The following is a 13,805-nucleotide window of genomic DNA, read 5'->3' as shown; positions in this document are numbered from 1 at the left end:
CCTTTAGCTATCAAATTATGACTTTTTCACTTTATGCGATTTAGTCCTTTTTCGCAATTGGGCTCACAATCGTTAAGATTAACTCGTCAAATTTTTCAAACACTAATATAATCATGTTATAATCTCATAATTAAAATAAAATAATTTTCTCAACTTTGGATTTGTGGTCTCAAGACCACTGTTCTGACTAGGCCCTAAATCGGGCTGTTATATTTCTCCCCCTTAGGGATTTTTGTCCTCGAAAATCTTATTGGTGAATAAGTTCGGATACTGCTCTCTCAGAGACTCCTCGGGTTCCCATGTGGCTTCCTCGACTCCATGTTTATGCCACAAAACCTTCACAAGCAATATACTCTTATTTCTTAACTGTTTGACCTCTCGAGCTAAGATCTTGACCGGCTCCTCACCATAAGTCATATCTGGAAGAATCTCAACTTCAGTTGGCGCAATTACGTGTGAATGGTCAGATTTGTATCTGTGTAACATGGACACGTGAAACACGTCATGAATCTTTTCTAACTCTGGCAGCAAATCCAAACGGTAGGAAAAGGCCCTACTCCCTCGGTAACCTCATAAGGTCCTATGAACCGAGGACTCAACTTGCCTTTTCTACCAAATCTAAGGACTTTCCTCCACGGGGAAACTTTCAAAAATACCTTATCACCGACCTCAAACTTAATCTCCTTTCATTTCAATTCCGCATAGGATTTTTGTCTATCCTAGGCGGCTTTCAAATAGTTGTGAATCACCTTAACTTTTTCCTCAGCCTCTTTGATCAAATCAACCCCGTAAATCTGACTCTCTCTCAACTCAGTCCAGAATAAGAGCGTTCGGCACTTTCGCCCATACAAAGCCTCATAAGGCGCCATTTTTAGACTCGACTGATAGCAGTTATTGTAGGCGAATTCAACCAATGGTAAGTAATTTTCCCAACTTCCTTGAAATTCAAGAACACAACACCTCAACATGTCTTCTAAGATCTGTATTACTCTTTCCGACTGTCCATCAGTTTGAGGATGAAAAGTCGTACTGAAACTCAACTTGGTTCCTAGAGCCTCTTCCAACTTTTTCTAAAACCTCAAGGTGAACCTCGGGTCTCGATCGGATACAATTGATAACGCCACACCATGAAGCCTCACAATCTCAGAAACATACAAGTCGGCCAAATTTTCAAGGGAGTAGTCGGCACTCACTAGTATGAAGTGTGCTGACTTAGTGAGTTTATCGACAATAACCCATACTGCATCTTTCTTTTTCGGGGTTAGTGGCAAACCCATTACAAAATCCATGATGATCCGATCCCACTTCTATTTGGGAACCATAATAGGCTGGAGTAACCCAGAAGGCACTTGGTGTTCAGCCTTTACTTGCTGACACACTAAACACTTAGAGACAAACTCCGAAATGTCTCTTTTCATTCCCAACCACCAATACATTTTCTTCATGTCATTATACATTTTCACGCTACCCGAGTGGACGGACGAACAACCACTGTGTGCCTCTCACAAAATCTTCTGAATGAGCTCACTATCTTTGGGTACACAAACTCTATCTTTGAACATTATACAACCATCAGTACTAATACGAAAATCTGACTCAATCTCTGATTCATACTGAGCTCTCTTGGCTTGTAATTTCTCGTCATCTTTCTGAGCTTCACGGATTTCATGAAGAAAAGTCGGTCTGACCCTCAACTCCTCTAGGATCGATCCATCACTAAATATAGTCAATTGAGCATTCAAGGTTCTCAAGGCAAACAATGACTTCCTACTCAAAGCGTCAGCCACTACTTTCGCCTTTCCCGGATGCGATAATCAACTCATAATCTTTTATTAGCTCTAACCATCATTGTTGCCTCAAATTTAACTCTTTCTAAGTCATCAGATACTTTAGACTCTTTGATTGGTAAATACTCGGCATCTCTCACCATACAAATGGTGTTGCCAAATCTTCAATACGAACACCACAGCTGCCAGCTCTAAATCATGGGTCGGATAATTTCTCTCGTGAGGTTTTAACTGCCTCAAGGCATAGGCTATGACCTTGCCTTCTTGCATGAGCACACTCCTAAACTGTTTAGGGAAGTGTCACTAAAAACTACAAATTTTTTACCTGACTCCGGTTGCACTAAAATTAGGGCTTCGGTCAACAAAGCCTTTAATTTCTCGAAACTCTGTTGGCATTCTACTGTCCATTCAAATTTGAAATCTTTCTGTAAAACCCATGTTATCGGTGTAGCTAGCATAGAGAATCCATTTACAAATCATCTATAGTATCCTGTTAGCCCCAGAAAACTACGAACCTCTGTTACATTCCTTGGTGGCTTCCATTCTACAATAGCTAAGACTTTATTTGGGTCAACTCTGATTTCGTCACGTGACACAATGTGCCCTAGAAATCTGACTTCGTTAAGCCAAAACTCGCTCTTACTAAACTTGACATAGAGTTGCATATCCAAACACAGTTCTCAAATGTTTCGTGTGCTCACTCTCGTTACGCGAATAAACCAAGATGTCATCAATAAAAATGACGACGAAGCTATCCAAATACGGTCGGAAGATGCGGTTCATCAAGTCTATAAATACCATTGGGGCATTTTTCAATCCAAAAGGCATAACAAGAAACTTGTAATGCCCATATCTTGTCTGAAAAGTAGTCTTCGGTACATCTTGTTCCTTGACTCTTAACTGGTAGTAACCCGACCTCAAATCTATTTTAGAAAATATAGTGGCTCATCTCAGTTGATCAAAGAGATCATCAATCCTTGGCAAGGGATACTTGTTCTTCACTTTTACTTTGTTAAGCCGCTTATAGTCGATACATAACCTCATCAACCCGTCTTTCTTTTTCACAAAAAGTACCAGAGCACCCCATGGTGAATAACTCAGTCTAGCAAAACCCTTATCTGTTAACTCTTGCAGCTGCACTTTCAACTCTTTTAACTCAGTGGGGGCCATTCTATACGGTGCAATCGAGATTGGCGTTGTGTCAGGAACTAACTCGATACCAAACTCAACTTCTCTTTCTGGAGGTAATCCGGGAAACTCTTCTAAAAAAACATCTATAAACTCACAAACCACTGGTACTGACTCAATCTTTGACTCGGACACTTGAGTATTCAACACAAAAGCTAGATAAGCTTTATACCTTTTTCTCAAATATTTTTCAGCGTTCAGAGGCGATATTATCACAGGCGATTTATCCAAGTCACCTCGTCCAACCCAAAGAATATTCTCATCTTCACACTTTAACTCAATAATTTTCTTCCCACAGTCCACTACAACACTATGAGAAGTCAACCAATCCATCTCGAGGATTACGTTAAACTCATTGAACGGGAATAACATTAAATTTTTCGGGAAATAATGACCTCTAATTGTCAAAGGACAACTCTTACATACTTGGTCAACTAGAACATATCTACCCAAGGGATTGGATACTCTTATTACAAATTTAGTAGACTCCACTATCATGCTCGTTCAAGGAATCAGTTCTATACAAATATAGGAGTGGGAAGACCCCGGATCAATCAAAACAACAACATAAATATCATGAATAGAAAAAGTACCCGTAATCACGTCGGGAGACTCTGCCCCTTACGGGCACGAATAGCATAAGTCCTCGCTGGCGCTCTGCCCTCGGACCTCGCCATCGTATCTCTAGTTGCGCCTCTACTGTTACCTCCACTACTGGGATTCTTTTGTGGTCTCCCCCTCAACGAAGCACTTATTGCCTTCATTTCTTGCTCCCTCTCTCTCTTTTCCATCTCAGGGCAATCACGAATAAAGTGGTCTAGTGATCCACACTTGAAACAGCCCCTCTCATTTACTCACCATTCGCCTAAGTGATGTCTCCCACATTGCGGACACTCTTTCCTATCTGCCCGAGTACTACCAACACTAGCGACCAAAGTAGTCTGGGCTTTAGACGTCATATTCTGATGATTCTTGTTCCTCCTCGAATATCCCACCGAAGTGTTCAATTGGGTAATAAATTCTTTTGACCTCTTAGAGGAGGACTGATGTGTTTTCCCCATCTTTCTTCTCTTTAAATCTCAGGACTCAATGGCCGCCTTCCTCCTCTCCTTCACCAGCTCTTCTGCTTTACATGCTCTCTCAACTAGCACCACAAATTCTCTTAACTCTAGGATTCCCACAAACACTTGAATATCTTTATTGAGGCCATCCTCAAACCTCTTACACATAGTAGCTTCAATGGATACGCATTCTCGCGCATATTTTCTAAGCTTCACAAACTCACGCTCATACTCCGTCACAGTCTTACTACCTTGCTTCAACTCTAGAATTCCTTCCTTTTCTGATCCAAGTATCTCTGGCTAATATACTTCTTTCAAAACTCTTCTTGGAAGAATTCCCAAGTGATCCTCTCTCTCAGTACAACAGACATGATAGTGTTCCACCACTGATAAGTCGAGTCTCGTAGGAGTGACACGGCACACATTATGCACTCATCAAGTGTACATGATAGCTCATCGAATACCCTTATTGTATTTTCTAGCCAAAACTCCACTCTCTCCGGGTCATCATCCATACTAGCCCGAAATTTCTCGGCCCCTTGCTTCCGAATCTTATCTACCGGAGGCTTCTCTCTCCTGAACATGTCTGCACCTTACGGAGCCACTAGGACATGTTGAGGAATCGGAGGAGGTGGGGGAGTTGGAGTGTTCAGGTTCGCACGAACGAACTCTGTATACCAAGCATCCATCATTCTGAGGTAGGCTTCTCTAGCCCCTCTGCCTTGGCCCATACTTACGGGCTTACTCTCTACTGGCGCGGTTCCTTCTGCAAGAGTCAGCGCATTACTTTCCACGTCATCCGCCGTGGTTCTATCAGGATCCATTACTATATAAAAACACAATTTATAGTTGTCAGGAATCGTCACACTATCAATATATATTTATGGCATGTATGGCTAGACTCGTAATTTAACTAGGCTAGTCCTAGAATCGACTAAACCATGCTCTGATACCACTAAATGTAACACCCTTCACCTGTATCCGACGCCGGGACAGGGTGCAAGGTGTCACCAGACTTAACTCAAGCATACGCATGTAAAACTGGGCCATAAAATTTTGATCAATTTAAAAATTTTCATTTCATACTCAATTTGTCCCTTAATAGGACTTATGAGACCCAAAACATACATTCGATATGATTTAAGTTTAAACTGAGAACTTAAGAAAAACTTGGAAAAGTTTTTGCCTTAGGGTTCCACACGCCCGTGTGACTCGAGACATGCCCATGCCCTTAACCCGTGTGCAACACTGACTTTAGGGTACGACCATGACGTACGCCCGTATGGCCTACCCGTGGACAATACTGACTTATAGACACGGCTAGGGCACACGCCCGTGTAGCCTACTCATGGACAATATTGACTTAAAATTTTAAGTGCAGGGGACGCACGGCCATAACACACACCCATGAGGGTGAGCTGTGTGGACAAACTAGGCTATCTTCCAAGCCATTTTGCACAACCTACACAAGATCATTTCAGTATACTAATTCCATCCCAAAAGACATCAATTCATTTATAGAAAGAACATCATATACATTTACCAAAATAAATAATAGTCATTATCTAGGCTTAATACAAAATGAAAGGCTTCTATCTTAAACCAATATACATAAACAATTTCTCAATAATACAACTTCCTAGTCTAGCCCTATACATGCCATAATCAAAAATATAAATCCAACAATACCGAGTATTACGGCTGATAGTGTGATCGATATCTCTAACTTCAAGGGATCCTTGAGAAATTTGGCAGTACTGAAAGAAAAGAGAAAGGAAAGAAAGTAAGCATAAAGCTTAGTAAGTTACATATAAATAAATATACAACAACAGTTTCACCATTTATCATCATGCTCATAGCTTAACGGTAAGTATAACTTGACTTACTCATTACCGTCCGCTCAAGTCACATTTTCTAATTGAGATCATTACACATGTATACCAAAATAGGTACCTGTAACACTAAAAACATTATCATACTTTCTTTATTAAATCTCTTTCTTAACTCTTAAAGTTGAACCTTTTGGAATACTATCGGATATTCTATAAGCCTCAAACATGGGTTAAGTTGTTGATGCCATGTCCCAAACATGATCTTACACTAGCTCTCGTGTATAAGTGCTGATGCATGTCCCAGACATGTTTTAAACTAGCACGAAGCTTAGCCGATGCATGTCCCAGACACGTCTTACACTGGCTACCATTATTGAGGCTAATGCATGTCCCAGACACGTCTTACACTGGCACTCATCTCTACGCTGATGCCATGTCCCAATCATGGTCTTACACTAGCTATCGTAATGTGGCTGATGCATGTCCTAGACACGTCTTACACTAGCCCTCGTCTCAATGCCGATGCCATGTCCTAGACATGGTCTTACACTGGCTCTCACATCACCAAATGTTATGGTATGAACATCTGGTTTGTTTCCTGGGGTTCTCACTGGATCTTTCTACTTTCTCAATCATAAATATGCATACTCAGTTCAAAATCTAGAAATTTATGCCATATCAAAATCAATAACAATCGAAAAGATATAGTTGTATTATTTACATACAACTTACATCAGTTTACAAAAAGTACTTGACAAGACGGCTTAATCGGATTGCTTGGCTTTGCCCCTGTTTAGGCTCAGTTTTGGTAAATCTTGATCTATAATAGGAAAAATGTACTCATTTAGTCATTAATTACAATTAGGCATTCGTAATTTCAAATCTTTGGTAAAATGACCATTTTACCCCTAGGCCTTTGCAAAATGACCATTTTACCCCTATATTTGAAAATCAATTTTTATCAAATTTCTTCGTATATAAAGCCTAAATAAACTCTTTTTACTATTATAGCAACCCCAAATTCTCACTATTTCATACACTTATTACCTATTTTGCAACTTATGCAAAATGGTTCCTTTAGGTGTTTTCAAGCTAACACCTTTTTCAAAAGTTGCTTATAACACAACTAGGACTCATATTCCTCCATAAAAAATCAGCATCTATCACAATTACATCCATGGAAAAACCCTAAACTCTTGACCATTTTGCAAGATATCACCCTCATTTGAAAGCTCATGCTTTAAGGGTATCAAAAATGTGAAAATCTTGAAGAAAACTCATTAAAATCGCTTACTTGTGAGAGGAATAAGTTGCTGCAAAATTTAAGCTTTCAAACCCCCTTTCATGGCTAAAAATTTTGATGGAAAGTGATGAGAAGAAAAGAAATTGACAACCTTTTTCTATTTTGTTTCTTTTTGGTCAAAATAGCTACCAAATTTCTGCCTACTTTTAAAATTTGTCTCCTTTATGTCTCATGGCCGGCTATGCCATCAATTAAGGGCCTATTTGCCCATTAAAGACCCCCAATTTTGGTTTTTTAATAAAATAACACCTTTAGCTATCAAATTATGACTTTTGCACTTTATGCGATTTAGTCTTTTTTTCGTAATTGGGCTCACAATCGTTAAGATTAGCTCGTCAAAATTTTCAAACACTAATATAATCATGTTATAATCTCATAATTATAATAAAATAATTTTCCCAAATTCAGATTTGTGGTCCAGAGACCACTGTTCCTATTAGGCCCTAAATCGGGCTGTTACAGGTAGGCCGTGTGTCCCCTGCACTTAAATTTTTTTAGTTAGAATGCATGGTAGTAAAAACACGGGAAGAGACACGGCTGTGTGTCTCAACCGTGTGGAGGGCACGGCCTAGCACACGGGCGTGTGTCTTGGCCGTGTGCCCCTAAATACATGCTGACGTCATAAATAGAATGTCTGGGTTTTTGGACACGGGTGAGCACACGGGCGTGTCTAGGCCGTGTGAAAGACACGGGCGTGTGCTTGGCCATGTGAAAACCCCTGTAGGTTCGAAATAGAAAATAAATTCAATTAATTCCACACGGGTTAGGGACACTGGCGTGTCCCAAAACACATGGGCGTGTGCATTGTCTCCACACGAGCGTGTGAGGCTTAACCTAGAAAATTTTCCAAAAATTTTCTTAAGTTCTCGGTTTAGTCCCGGACCATTCTCAATGTATGTTTTGGGTCTCGTAAGCCCACAATAGGGGCACTAATACGTTGTCTGATTGGTTTTAATTTGGAATGAAATTTTAGAACCTGTATTTTTCGAAAATGTCCAAGTATGTGCCTGGTAACGCCTCGTACTTGGTCTCAGTCTCGGGTACAGGTAAGGGGTGTTATAATTTTGTTATTTTATTTTCCATAGAATAAAACCATTTAAATTTTTGACTGGTTAGAGTTGATTTACTTTTCTATTATGATAGTGATATTTTAAATATTATGAATAATTAAATGATGATAAATCGAAAAGCATATCCATGCATATATGATTAAGCATGCCATATAGTTTCGGAAAGAATGTCGCTTGTACTTGTTTACATGTTTAATCATTCATGATAGAAATCAAAATTAAAACCTTGCATTGTTTTCAAAATATTGCATGGGGAAAGACCCTTAAATAAGACATACAACCTCCATTAATGGTCTTAGTGTGAGAGAATGATAATACTTCAAGCAGGTTTTACCCTAGACACACCCTACGGTAAGTATTATCATGCTGGTTCTCTAAAGAGATTTACTCTAACAAGACAACTAGTCATAAATGTTACTCATTTAGATTATTCCACGATGACTCATAAAAGAGAATGTATTTATGATGGGTGTTGAGTTGATGGTTATACACTCAAGATTATTCTAGTTAAGTAATTTCCCACGAAGTTCTACTTAAGTTAGAATAATGGTCAAATGTGAAACGATTATTAATATTTGCGGTGTCTAAGGGTTAGAACTCACATAATAGTTAATTAAAATTGCCCCACAGAGATTTAATTTAATGGGTGTAGGAATTGTCGTTGCAACAACTTACAATTTTCAAGGTTTAATGTAAGCACATGAGATATGATTTATGCATATGTGTGTTGCAATTTTTTTTTAGAATTAGGAGTAAATTGACACAATGTATAAATGTTGAGGGTTAAAGTTTCTATCATGCAAATTTTAAAAGCTACCACCATTAGTCAATTGGTGACCAAAAGCGACGAAAACTAATAGTTGGGTGACCATTTTGTAATTGTTCATAGTTGAGTGACTACTAGTGTAGTTTACCCTAAAAAAAGTTAATGTGTCAAAATTTAGAAACGAAAAAGGGAATTGAGACTAGTGATGATAATGAGGCGGGGCAGGGCGCATTTTTGCCCACCTCAACCTTGAACCGAAGTTCTACTCCCGTCCTTCAACTCCTACTTGACCTTGAGGTTACCCGACACAATCCGAATTTTATTTCATGTTGTTGCTTCAAATTAACCAATTCTTTGGTTGTATTGATTATAAAATAGTTGACTTAAATAATATGCTGAGTTCCTTTTTTATGAAACAATGTATTGACAACGTAATGAATTGCAAACAAATTTTGATTTGCTTACTTGATAATATAAATTATGTATATTAGCTACTTTGCTAAATCATATTGTATTGAGGCTTATTGGAGCTATTAGTTGTGAGTTTATATAGTGTAGAAACGAAGCAAATACAAAATTTGGATGAGGACACATATCAATATTGCAATTTCAAGTTTCAACTATCATTACTTTAGTGTACTCGCTAACAACCATCACCAGGAATCATTTAGTGGCGGGATGGATTGAGTTTTGTTAGAGAAAACTTGGCATTGAATGTTAACATGAAAATGACTCTTTTCATTCTATCATTTTCAATAAGATAAAAAATTGAGAGCAAAACAGCAATGGGTAATGCTAGCTTTAGGATTTTGCGGTCCATATACTCAAGGGCAGCGCCCCGTCACCACAAATCATGCTTCTTATTCTTCTTTTTTATTTAGTACATGTTTTTAAACTTTTTAAGTAGAGTAAATAATTGATAAGTGTTTTATATAAGTATAATAAAATATTAAATATATATATAATAATTTAAAATATATATATATATCAAATACTCATCATTTTTGTTTTTGTTTGCTTTTATTTTTCTAAATACAATCATTTATAGTTTTGTTATTAATTGGTAAGCATTTATATTAAGAAAAGTTTTTCTATTATAAAAATTAACCACCTCCGATTTTATTAAGACTGAAAATTTTATGCTGCATGTGTATTGGAACCCAAAAATTTAGAATATAGATGTGTGTTCAAAAGTAACATACAATAAATAATGAAACGTATGGTTTGAATCTAATTAATTATAATAACATATGAAATATGTATGATTTTAAAATAAAATTAGATTAAATTGAGATTAAAACAAAATTTAAACACATAAACATATTATATTAACAATACTAAATGCACTACAATTATTTTTCATAGTGTGATCATCAATTATGAGTTAGATTTGAGTTGACTTGTGACATATTACTAAATTTTATATTACTAATATTACCAATACCAATACCAATACCAAATTTTATCACACCCAACGAAAATATTTTATATTAATATAAATATAATGACAAATGATTATTAATGGAGTGACAAAGAATTTTTATATGAATTTGTTAGTCTTGTGTTCAATTCTCAATTGAATTTTCAATTGTTTTATTTGAAGGTTATATTAAAGTATGAAAAGATGAAAACACCCTTATAATAATATTAATTACCCTTCAAAGTAAAGGTATTTTAATAATTTCATAATTAAGTTAATATCACCATCAATCAATATTTTACACTATTATTTATTTAAAAGATATTTTTGTAATATTTCTTACATAATTAATATTTTATTAACTCGTAACATTTATTATAATTTTTTAATGAAATTATAAGATAAACTGGATGATGATTTCAATAAATTTATTTTTTAAAAATTTTGATCATGTGGTTACCTTATTAATTGACATTGACATGCAACGATAAACCATTTTAACTTTTTAAATTATTATATTTTCATTTAATTTATGCAAAATGTTATTATCATGTTTAGAAATGGAAAGGGTGTACCACTCTATTGTTTCTACCCGCATTAATTATGTTACAGCCCAAAACTGCAATAATTTGAAGATGGCTGAAGAGCAGAAGAAGGAAGAGGAAGTCGCCATCCATGGAGATGTCTTAGAAACAATTTTGTCTTACGTGCCTCTCATCAATCTTCTCCCAGCCTGCTTCGTCTCCAAGACCTGGAACGCCGCCGTTTCCTCCTCCCTTAGTCGCTTCAACAAGCCCAAACCATGGCTCCTGGTCCACACTCAGAGCATCCGCCGCCCACACGCCACCGCTTTCTTCGCTTACGATCCCCGCTCCGACATCTGGCTCCGAATCAACCAAAAGCAGCCCCCTCAACACGTTTCACCCCTACGTTCTTCCAATTCCACCCTCCTCCACGTCCTTCACCCTTCCAACTTCTCCTTCTCCATTGACCCTTTCTATCTGACGTGGCACCACGTGAACCCACCCGCAGTCTGGCGACTCGATCCCATCGTCGCTATGGTTGGTCCCCGTATCGTCGTCGCCGGCGGAGCTTGCAACTTCGAGGACGACCCTTTGGCGGTCGAAATCTACGACATCAGCACTCGTACGTGGGAAAGGACCGAGTCCATGCCTGCCACGCTTAAAGACTCAGCTTCCTCAACGTGGCTTTCCATTGCTGCTAATACTAGAGTGGTTTTCATGATGGAGCAGTCAACCGGAGTCACCCACAGTTTTAATCCCGATTCGAAGACCTGGTACGGACCCTTCGATCTCCGTCCGGATCGGAGCATTTACTTTTCGGTGATAACTTGTGTTGGGGGCAACTTGATTATGCTGGGTCTGCTTGGAGATGCCGAGGATGTAAACTATGTAAAAGTGTGGGAACTAAACGGGGAGTCATTGGAGTTTGGAAAAGAAATCGGGGTGATGCCGACGGAGTTGGTGGAGAAGCTGAAAGGAGAGGGAACAAGCTTGAATTCGGTAAGAGTAAGTTGTATGGGTGGTTTTTTCTATATATATAATCCATGGGAGCCTGGGGAATTGGTAGCGTTGGAAGTTGGGGAAGAAGGGTGGTGTCGGTGGGGAAGTTTGAAGAATGCGGCGGTGGGTGATCGGAGCAGAGTGGCAGAAAGGGTGGTGCTTACGTGCTCAGACGTGGGGTTGGGTGAAATAGCTAAATTGGTGGGGTCGGGTAATGAAATATTCACTCTCCTTAAAAGTTAAGTAGTGGGATTTGCTTAATATTTTATCCTTGTTCACGGCGTTATTTGATGCGTGTCAGTGTGTGCTTAATTTGATGTGTATTTTTTACCCGTATTTGGACAGTACATAATCCATATTAAACCTGGATGAAAACGCCCTATTCTATTTTGACTCTTGTCCCCTTTCTTTCCTTTTACTTTTTGTCATGGTCTGAAATTTTGATATAAGTTGTAATATTATTTGAATTCTAAATCTTATACCAAAATGTTTATTATAAAAGTAATTTATATCTTATAATATATAAAATCAACTTATATAATTAAAATTGTTATAGTAACTTATTTAAAGAAAATAACTTCTAAAATTATATTATTTAAAAAAAGTATTAGAAAAATTATTGTACAAATATTATAAATTTTACATTATTTTTGACTTTTATGTATTATAAAAATAATATAACATAGCATTTTTTTCAAATTAAGTTTATTTAAGTTTTATAATTAAATCTACAAATAATTTGGACTGCAAATCCAAATAGTATAAGGTTTACGCTAATTATATAAATGCAACAGGTTTTCTTACACTATATTTCAGATATGATACCATTTGAGAGAATGATGTCAGATATAAACACAATAGACAACTTGCAGACTCTTTAATTTGAGTCAATCAAGGCTTTGAAATATGATTGAGAAGACAATTGTTATTCTAAAAAAATCTATTTTTTTTGCATTAACATCATCTTAGTATAGCATAAAAAATAATTTTAGATCGTACTAGCATGTTGTATATTTTATAACTTCAACCATAGGTGAAATTGATATGATCCGTACTTTGAAAAGTACATGGAAAAAAGAAATCTTGATAATATTAATGATGCATATTCAAATTTAAATAATAATGAACTCGGTTAAGGACCAACAGATGATGATAATAAGCATGTGTTAAATATTAAAGAGAAATAACCCAACAAATATGCACTAGAGCAATTAGATAAAATTAGATATGATGTTTATTTTTCTTATTAATTTTATTAGTAATCATATTATTAATTTCTTTTTAGACTAATATAATACATATGATGATTTAGTTTAAATTTTTGTTACTTGTTTAGAAATTATTTTTATCATACAAATATTTTTTAAACATAATTATATAACTAATGTAACTACAATTTCTATTACCAAACATTACATAGGGAAAAACGATGTAATTACACTTTGTTAGCCAAACACGTCTAGAGAATTACAGTTCTTTATAATTGCAAAAAAATATAATTACTACACTAATAATTATATTTTGTCAGCCAAACACGTTAAGAGAATTACACTTTTTTTTTAGTTACAAAACTAATAATTACATTTTCATTCAATTATCCTCTAAACTCTTTAAAACTTTGAAACATTAATAGCAGAAAAAAATATAAAATAATCTTTCTTCATTCAATTAAATTAAACTTAGGTAAAAATATAATTCCCAAATCCCAAGTATGCTACAAAACCTTTCTTTTTCATCAAAATTTTCACGATCATCGTTGCAAAATTTATATAGGAACAAGATTAATTTTAGACTTCTCTCTGTTCGCATAATTTTACTCTTCAACTTATTTTTCCCGGTCTTTTAATATTACATT

The 13,805-nt window shown here is 36.5% G+C and overlaps 1 protein-coding gene across 1 annotated transcript; it reads left to right on the top strand.

Annotated features, from left to right (window-relative positions):
- Positions 1-10,952: 10,952 nt before the first annotated feature.
- LOC108464548 (F-box/kelch-repeat protein At1g23390-like) lies at positions 10,953-12,325 on the top strand. The gene has a single exon (XM_017764906.2). The coding sequence runs from the start codon at positions 10,967-10,969 to the stop codon at positions 12,191-12,193; it is 1,227 nt and encodes a 408-aa protein (XP_017620395.2). The 5' UTR covers positions 10,953-10,966; the 3' UTR covers positions 12,194-12,325.
- Positions 12,326-13,805: the final 1,480 nt, after the last annotated feature.

This window comes from Gossypium arboreum, chromosome 2, assembly GCF_025698485.1.
Source record: "Gossypium arboreum isolate Shixiya-1 chromosome 2, ASM2569848v2, whole genome shotgun sequence".
Taxonomy (NCBI): domain Eukaryota; kingdom Viridiplantae; phylum Streptophyta; class Magnoliopsida; order Malvales; family Malvaceae; genus Gossypium; species Gossypium arboreum.
The sequence above is the reverse complement of the archived record's forward strand: the minus strand, read 5'-3'. Positions and strand labels throughout refer to the sequence as shown.